Source organism: Salmo salar, chromosome ssa12 (assembly GCF_905237065.1).
Source record: "Salmo salar chromosome ssa12, Ssal_v3.1, whole genome shotgun sequence".
Lineage (NCBI taxonomy): Eukaryota > Metazoa > Chordata > Actinopteri > Salmoniformes > Salmonidae > Salmo > Salmo salar.
Window position 1 is genome coordinate 47,358,360 of NC_059453.1, and position 9,924 is coordinate 47,368,283.

At 43.1% G+C, this 9,924-nt stretch overlaps 1 protein-coding gene across 2 annotated transcripts in view; it reads left to right on the forward strand.

Moving 5' to 3' along the window:
- Positions 1 to 9,235, forward strand: part of LOC106565250 (myotubularin-related protein 14) — a 45,746-nt gene extending 36,511 nt beyond the window's left edge. Inside the window, exons 18-19 of one of the 2 annotated variants that reach the window (XM_014132148.2) lie at positions 4,290 to 4,454; positions 5,673 to 9,235. In XM_014132148.2, coding sequence (XP_013987623.1) covers positions 4,290 to 4,454; positions 5,673 to 5,853 — 346 coding nt within the window. In that variant the 3' untranslated portion in view covers positions 5,854 to 9,235. The remainder of the gene's footprint in view (positions 1 to 4,289; positions 4,455 to 5,672) is intronic. The other variant, XM_014132150.2, reaches the window with a different exon arrangement.
- The last annotated feature ends 689 nt before the right edge of the window (positions 9,236 to 9,924 follow it).

Below are 9,924 nucleotides of genomic sequence, written 5' to 3' on the forward strand. Positions count from 1 at the left end.
TAGAGAACCCAAGCACAAATACACGCATCCCCTGGTGAGACATTGTGGTGAGGCTGTGTTTTCAGTAGTGTGTGTGTGTGAGACGGTTGGTCTCACAGTACAGCTTGATTACACCCTTCTCTGTATATGTGTGTCTAGGGCTGTGGTGGTCATGATATTTTGTCAGCCGGTGATTGTCAAGCAAATAACAGCCAGTCTCACTGTAATTTACCGTTAATTAGTATAAACACATTTAGCATCTCCTGGCTTCCACGCATAGCCTACAAGCCACTGATTCAGAACTTTGGAACATCTACATTTAAAAAAAATCTAATAAATCCATGTAATATATCCTACACCATCACAATAAATCCCGCTACCAAAACCTGCGGGCTCTCCTTCACTGCAGCCAACGTGAGTAAAACATTTAAATGTGTTAACCCTCGCAAGGCTGCAGGCCCAGCCGGCATCCCCAGCCGTGTCCTCAGAGCATGCGCAGACCAGCTGGCTGGTGTGTTTACGGACATATTCAATCACGCCTTATCCCAGTCTGCTGTTCCCACATGCTTCAAGAGGGCCACCATTGTTCCTGTTCCCAAGAAAGCTAAGGTAACTGAGTTAAATGACTACAGCTCCATAGCACTCACTTCCGTCATCATGAAGTGCTTTGAGAGACTAGTCAAGGACCATATCAGGCTTGATTACCAACAACGACGAGACGGCCTACAGGGAGGAGGTGAGGGCCCTCGGAGTGTGGTGTCAGGAAAATAACCTCACACTCAATGTCAACAAAACAAAGGAGATGATCGTGGACTTGAGGAAACAGCAGAGGGAGCAGCCCCCTATCCACATCGACGGGACAGTAGTGGAGAGTTTTAAGTTCCTTGGCGTACACATCACGGACAAACTGAAATGGTCCACCCACACAGACAGCGTGGTGAAGAAGGCGCAGCAGCGCCTCTTCAACCTCAGGAGGCTGAAGAAATTCGGCTTGTCACCAAAAACACTCACACATTTTTACAGATGCACAATCGAGAGCATCCTGTCGGGCTGTATCACCGCCTGGTACAGCAACTGCTCTGCCCATAACCGTAAGGCTCTCCCAGAGGGTAGTGAGGTCTGCACAAAGCATCACCGGGGGCAAACTACCTGCCCTCCAGGACACCTACACCACCCGATGTCACAGGAAGGCCAAAAAGATCATCAAGGACATCAACCACCCGAGCAACTGCCTGTTCACCCCGCTATCATCCAGAAGGCGAGGTCAGTACAGGTGCATCAAAGTGGGGACCGAGAGACTGAAAAAAAGCTTATATCTCAAGGCCATTAGACTGTTAAACAACCATCACTAACATTGAGTGGCTGCTGCTGACACACTGACTCAACTCTAGCCACTTTAATAATAGAAAAATGTATGTAATAAATGTATCACTAGCCACTTTAAACAATGCCACTTTATATGTTTACATACCCTACATTACTCATCTCATATGTATATACTGTACTCTATACCATCTACTGCATCTTGCCTATGCCGTTCGGCCATCACTCATTCATATATATTTTTTGTACATATTCTTATTCATTCCTTTACACTTGTGTCTATAAGGTAGTTGTTGTGGAATTGTTAGATATTACTGCATGGTCGGAACTAGAAGCACAAGCATTTCGCTACACTCGCATTAACATCTGCTAACCATGTGTATGTGAAATAAAATTTGATTTATTTTAGACAGAAAATGTAGTCTCTTTCAGAAGAACACTGAGTTGTACTTATGTTAAGCCCTGATATGGCTATGTGATATGACTGTGGGCTACACTAGTTCATTTAGCGTCATTTAGCGGACAAGAATTGCATAGAATTCCGTGGCATTATTTTATACTATGAAGAATACAGTTGAACATGGCTTAATAAAATAGTATATTTTCTCCAAACGACTTCAAAGGAAATGCACACATGCGGCTATTCTGTGTTGAGCAGTGAACATAGAAACAGGTCCTCCTATATGCATAATTTAGAGTTATTTATGTAACTGTAGTTGTGATTCAAACATTGGGTTATATGTTTTGATGTTTGATACATTCTAAGGCTACATGATAGGACTCTAATGATGATTTGAAAAAGTTTCAAGCTGCACACACTTCATCAGTCTCTCATTCACAATTTGGCAAGCACGTGATAATATTCTCACCAGGCCTCGAATTTCCCAGGGGCATCCCTCTTGTGTGGCCGTAATGCCCCCTGAAAGAATTCATGCCTTTTGCTGAAAAAAATAGGCTAATTATAATTCCCTTCTGCCAGCTGCCGTGCTCCGAAGCACCTCTCACTCACATGGCTCGCTCAGATGTAGCCAATACCCGTCACATGATCGGTTCCTTCTCTCAGGCATTTCAGCTAAGAAGTAGGCTACAAGTGAATGAAGACAGACGCATCGGGAACGCAAGCATTCCTCTTATCGAATTCCTTGCCGCATATTGAAGATGTTAGAACTGTCCACATTTAGCTTTCTTATTGTCTGCCAACAACATGAGTAGGCCTAACGAATAGCAAAAGCACTAGCCTATGTCAGTCTACTATCCCCCATAGTACGAAAGTTGACTTATTCTATTGGTCAATTTGTCCTTCTGTGCAAGAAATAAATATTCCAAACATATTCTGGGACAGTTGTGGGATGCGATAGATCCCAAATGAATACAACACGGCAATTTTTTTCCCACATTATAACCGCAGCAATGCACACATGGCAGTAGGCTATAAGTGCGAAGGTTCCAAAATGCAATGAATCAGCGGGAAAACACTGTTCTCGAAAGTGACGGCAAATACGATCATGCATGTAATGCTTTATTATAAAGGTGCATTTTTATGGTGAAAAGGATCTTCCCCAAACTTGAAACTCACGTCCTGCGTATGTATGCTAGTTAGGCGCTACACCGCTTGTGAAGCGAATTAATATGCTTAAATTTAATAAGTTATTTGACCACTAGTTGTGACACAAACCTTATAAAAATATAGGCATGTGGGCTAGGATACATGAGGTGTGCGACTATGATCTGAAAAGTTGCAAAGAAAGATGCCCTGTTTCTTGCCTTCCTGCACAAGCTGGACATCATTCACAAGTGAGAGGCTAATATTGTCACCCATCAGACTATTCATAATGTTGTCTTTACATATACTAAATAATATGTGTGATATTCGTTTTGATTTAGAATGGACCATTATCATGCACCTGTCTCGAAACAGGGGATTGGGGGAAAGAATACATGACATCTATGTACTTAATATGCAAATAGGGAATGCTTTTCCTATGGTTCATTTGTATGCCAGGTAGGCTATACTCCTGTTGTAAAGTGAAGCAATGTGCTTAATATTAGGAAAGTTGATAAATAAATTAATAAATAAATAGAGTAGGCCTAGCCTATAGAAAACTGATGGGATCCTCCTCTTTTTAATAGAGGCCATCAAAACTCTGTTTTCTCATCTACTGGCATAGCCTATAGAAATGTTGGCTCATGGGCTCTCATGAAGTGTTTGATTAGATTTTTGATTACATTTACATTGATGTCCAAGTGATTTAGAGGAACAATAGTGCTGAGTACTAGGCAGGAAGCAAGTTTGGAAGGCTACTAATGACCAGCAGCAGCATCAGAGCTTGAAGAAGCCTAATTACCGTGACTAAACGGTCACATGGATTTTGACTGCCGTCATGACCACCGGTGTGACGGTAATACAGTCACTGTAACAGCCCTGTGTGTGTGTCTCACCGGTCTGTTAGTACAGCTCCTTACTCCAGAGCTCCTTGTTCGTTTTGTCAATTTGCATGACAATGGAAGGTGCGTTGTTGTTTAGGTATTTGGTTCAAACTCCATTCATTGTCATTCCACTGACATTGGGGTATGTGTAATGTCCATATGGCGTTTCTATGCATGTTGACTTGCCTTGTTAATTCCCCCTGAGGGGATTATTCTAGTTGTTTTGGATTGAATTGACGTGAGTGTTGTCCGTTGACGTTTGCCACTAAGGTCGCGACTCCGTGCCTTGAAGCCCCCCCCCACTGACCTCATAGCTCACGGCTGGATTCTCTCTCGTCTCTCACTTTTCTCCCAATTGAATTTCCTTATTTTTTTCCCCCTCTCCTTTGGCTCTTTCACTTTCCCCTCTCCTTCTCTCTCTGTATTCGCTGCATTCCCTGCTCTCTCCATTCTCTTTTTCCACTCTTTCTCTCTCTGCACCTCCCATCTCCCACTCTCTCCCCCCTATCATTCTACCCCCCCAACCTTCTCTCTCCACCTCTCCTCTCTACTCTGGCCAGGCTGGCGGCGGAGTACGCCCGATCCGGCTCCTCCCTCTCCACGGACTACGGCAGCTGGCAGCTCGTGTCGGGCTGCGGCTCCATCCACGACCATGGACAGGTCGCCCCCGCCAACGACTCGCCCCTCCCCTTTAGCTTCCAGGACGAGGGGCCCAGCGGACGCATGTGAGTCTACGGGCTGCGTCACAAAATAGCACACAATCCCCTATGTAGTGCACTACTTTTGACCGGGGTTAGGTAGGCTGTGGGCTATGTAGGGAATAGGGTGCCATTTGGGACGCACACACGGATCGCATTCCGATTCTCGACTTTTCTCCCGGAAGTGTGCACTCGTTCACCCCCCCCCCCCCTCGTGCATTGGTGCAAGCATGGCTGGAGGGAGTTATCACCATATTGCTCACACCAGTGTATTCCTTTTAAATCCACGAGGGGGAATGTACGAGTACCCTTCGGCGTAGTGGTCGAGAATTGGACCGCAGCCACGCACACCTCTAACCCTCAGGAATATCTCTTTCTCTCTCTTTACCTCCTCTCTTCTCCCCCTTTCTCCCTTATTTATTCACCTCCTTTCTCTCCCCCATTCCTTTGTGGAAGAGGAGGCAGAGGCAGGGCTCAGTGGGCGGGGGGCTGGGGCCTCCTGTTGGGCTGGTCCACCGTTATATATGTGTGTGTGTGTGTGTGTGTCACACACCTGCAGGGTTGGATAGAGTTGGTGTGTGTTTGAGTGACAAAGCAGAGAAAGAGTCTGTTCTGGAGGATGTGTGCGTGGGTACCTGGTATGCGTCTCTCTCTCTACACTTGCACAACAGTGTTCGGCAGACTGTTTAGGCAGTCTTCGTCTACACACACCGATGGCCTGAGCTATCGCTCTCTCTCTGTGTGTGTGTGTGCTGTGTCTTGGAGGGGGTGCGTCAGACTAAAGTACGGAATATTTGCTTCATCATTCTCTGTCCCCTGTGAACTGGAGGTTTAAGTACAACTGAAGGAGGGGAACGAGGGAAGGAGTTTCTTTATCGTTCATCTCTTTTTTTTCTCCAGACTGCCTCTTCCCAGTGGGGGGACACCTTTCCATTTCAGCTTGATCTGGCTGCCAAATTGAGTGTGTCCCGAGAACAAGGCGGCATGGGCAAATGACATCTATCTTTCTTGATTTGATTTGAAGGGAGAGGGGGAACAGAGGAGGAAGTGTGCAGTCTGGGATTGCTCAGATTAGAAGTACACTGTCCTTCTTTCATAACTAATTGGTGGAGCCTCTCTTCTCTCGCCAGTTCCCTGTCTTTTTACATTTATTTTCATCTGGTCTTCCCTCTCCCGTCTCTTCTCTAACTTGTTTACTGTTTTTTCCCCCCGCATCTCTCTTTCCCTCCTTCCTCTCTCTCCCAGGTGCCCGTCTCCTTCGGAGCGTCAGGTTCGTTTGGAGGCGGTGAGGGAGGTGTTCCTTGCAGCCTACAGCTCCACCGTGGGCCTCAAGTCCAGCGCGACCAGCCCCTCCGGCGCCATCACAGGCCTTCTGGAGCAGTTTGCCCGCGGCGTTGGCCTCCGGGGCACCAATAGCATCATCTGATCTAGGATTAGGTCACCCACCGCAAATGTGAAATCTGGGCCCGTAGTTATCATATTCATAAAGCGTCTGAGTAGGAGTTCTGATCTAGGATCAGTTTTTCCTCTTAGATCAAAATGAATACAATCATATCGACAGGCATGACCTGACTCTAGATCTACCCTCCTACTGTGAGGCTCTTTGTGAATATGGTCCCCTCCCCCTCCTTCACCTCCCTTCTGCTTAACCCCGTCCTGTAACACCTTGTGGTTGAATTGCGATCCACGATCAGCGTTCATTTTGTCGGGGAAAGCCACATCCTGTTTCGTATGGACTCTAATAAAATAAAAGTGCAAATTTCTCTACTCTATCCAGGTGCTGAAGCGTCTTAAAAAAAAGCATTTTATATATATATATCTCTCTCTCTCTATCAAACCCAGATAAAAAAATTAAAAAAAATCTCTCCATTTAATTTTTTATTCATGCCTTCCAACTTACTCTCTGGACTTTTGCCTGTTTTTTTTTTTTTTATATTTTATTTTATTATTTTATTATTTTTTGCACATTTTTGTCAATTCAGGGAGTGGTTCGGGGGGATAACAATGCCAGCCACAGTATCAAAAAGGGACAGCTGGCCATTGTATAAAAAAATGTGCAGCATGGTTTAGAATAAAACTTGTCATTTATCTTTGTGGTTGGTGCTAAGAACGTGGTCAGAGTACAATGGACTTTTTACATGGGGCGCTTTTTATGTGGAGTTCTTCCTTTCCTGTTTTTAAAATAATTATCTGGGATTCAACGTGCTGATCGTCCTAAATGGAGGAGACCACACTTCTCTTTTCTTCAGTGACTGAACTCATGAAAGCTGCTATTCAGTGCTGAATCAAGCGGAAGCATAAACCATATCATTGTAGTGGATACTGTGGTTTACATACAAACAGCACTAGTCAAGTGTGTCAGGGCAACAGAAATATGTTTCTTTTATAACCTAATTCGGCGTAGAAAAGTCCGTCAAGCTGCATGTAGCTTTATTTTGTAGAATGTAATATGTTGAATCCTAAAACACCATCAGTGCAAACCTTTATTAGCCGATTTTTAGAATTTGTTAATTATTTCTAATAATCAGACTTGTGGTCAGATAAGTCACTTATGTGCAGACTTAAAGCAAAGATCAGTTTAGCATTGTCGCCATACAAAACATTTTTATACAGTCTTCCTATGTTTTAAATTGATTTAAACCGCACATACACACCATTAGACTGGTCCCAGATCTGTTTGTGCTCTCTTGGCGTGAACCAATCTGGGATCAAGCTACACCATCATTACTGGTGCTTAAGACAGCAAGCCAGGAGAAGCCAGTACCATTGCTGGGCTTTGTTAAGTCTTTTAAGGTGCTTATATTTGAGCCCACTTCTGATAGCTATTCATACGGTCAGTCACTTCATCTCTCAACTTTTGTCTCTCAGTTATGTGACATGACGGCTCCAAGCCACACCGCTTTCGGTCTTTGTTATCGCTGTACGTAAGTTTATGGCCTCGTTCCAGGCTGACTACATTGCAGTAGCCAGATCTCCCAACACATGGATAGGTGTTAAACATATTGACTTACTGCATGAGCTGCTCTAACAATATGAAAGACATGGCACAGAACCATTGGTTGATGTGAGCAGCGCGACTGCAATATAGACAGCCTGGAACACATCTCTTTTTGTGACTTAAAAGTGCTCTATTGCTGCATGAACAAGTGAACTTGGGGCCTACTTTGGATTAGTTCACTGCCACTGAACAATGGGCCTTTCAGATCACGTGGACAAGACTTTGACGCTTTCCAGACCGACTACATTGCGGTTGCCTGCCAGATCTCACAACGCTTGGATAGGTTTTTAACATACAGCTAACCGCATCATTTGATGTAGCAATCTGATGGCCGACTGCTAAGTTGGTTGCTGCATGCAGCACGACTGCAGTGTAGTTGGCCTGGAATGTGACCACGAGGGAGGTAGCGATTATGCAGGCAAATGGCAATGATGTGGCGTCATTGCGTTGAAAGAGATTAGTTTAAGGCAGCACTTACTGTTTGTTTAGCTTGTTTGCAACGCCAAATGGTTTTGACGGCTGCTGTACTGTACCTCAGGACCTTTTGTTGTGCCTTTTCAGCGGTAGCAGTGGAAGAGATTCACCCTTTTTTTAAAACCTTTTTTTTTCCCCAAAGTAATTTCTGTGTCTTATACAGTTAAAGAGCGTGTTGTTTTTTTTTTAAATGCTTTGTGAGAATCCACAACTAAGAGCTAGCTACTACACTTTAAAACACATAGTATTGGTCAGTTGAAAGGCAAGCTAATGGCTTAATCCTTCAATCACTTGAATGCAAAATGATTTATATTTTTCCAGTCTTTGTTCAATAACGTTTGTCTATGCTCAATGGCAATTGATCATAATGTACAATATTGTTTCTGCAAAGTCTGCTGGTGTGAGATCTTTCTGTCAATCAGTTGAGTTTAAGGGGAGATGGTGAGGGGTGACGGTTCAGGGATATCGGTGTGAGAAGTACTTTCGCTTGTCAATCAGTGTGCATGCAGACTGATGCAGTATTGGGACATCTGGGTTTAACACATTTGTACATTCTCTGTCTCATTGGATCTTCCAACAGTCTACTTTGTTGGAAGCTTACCTGGTGACTTTCTTTCACTTGTCCAATCCTTTAAAATCAAAGAAAGGAAATTACTTTGGGCCCTCCTCTCACCTTCCCTGAGCATAACCCATCTGGATGAGTTTGAGAGACAATTTAGCAAAAACATTTATTTTTTTAACTACCATCACATCCTGTTATCAAACTTCGATATGATTTACCACACCAGAGAAATTATTGAATACCGGCATGTCCATGGTAGGATACATTGGTGACACTTGGGTCTATTCCTAGGTCCCTGTTTGTAGGCAAAAGGCAGCCTGCCAGGCTCAGAGCCCCTAGACAATTTGCAGTTGATACATTCCTCTCAATTTACACTTCACTGGGTACATTATTTACCTTAAGGATTACGTAAGCACCTCACGTGATTGTTCAACTCATCCATGTTTTTGCATGTAATTTCCCCCAACTAATTGAAACTAGTGGAATATACAGTACATGCATACATTTTTTCCTAAATTAACCTTCATTTTAGTGTGATTATTTTCTTTTGATTTTACAGATGCTGCATTGCACTCATCTTCCTTATTGTCTGTGTGAAGAGATTGACACGTCATTTTCGAGTTGAGTCATTTAAGTAATTTTATCTTGTTTTTTGTTTTAAATTGCTCTTAATTCTCGCCAGAGAGAGAATCGGCTACATTGAGAAAGGTGAATTGATATGCAGGTGGTTATTATGAATAAAGAAAAACAAATAAAATGTTTTATGTACAATCATTTCCACCCTGAATCATTGGTCTTATATTTTAGGCTTTAAAAGTGTTGTGACTTTACCTTCATTAATCTGATGACTGTTAGTGGATTAAAAAAATAACTTGAATTGTTACCTGATTTAAATTAATCATGTAACAACTCATTAGGATTTGGGGCACCACGGAAGAAGTTGCTTAAAGATTTACCATTTCCAGAATTAAACTCTAAGGTACATATGCCTTTTCCTATTTTGTTACATTACAACGTGTAATTTAAATGGATTTTTATTTTTATTTCATGTAATGGACATACACAAAATAGTCCAAATTGGTGAAGTGAAATTTTAAAAATAAATGGAAAAGGAGTGTGCATATGTATTCACCCCCTTTGCTAAGAAGCCCCTAAATAAGATCTGGTGCAACAAATTACCTTCCGAACTCACATAATTAGTTAGATTGCACTCAGGTGGACTTTATTTAAGTGCCACATGATATATGCTCTGTTCTGAAAGGCCCCAGAGTCTTCAGCACCACTAAGCAAGGGGCACCATGAAGACCAAGGAGCTCTCCAAACAGGTCAGCGACGAAGTTGTGAAGTACAGATCAGGGTTGGGTAATAAAAAAAATATATATATCCAAAACTTTGTACATCCCACAGAGCAACATTAAAAACATTATTAAAAAATGTAAAGAATATGGCACCACAATAAACCT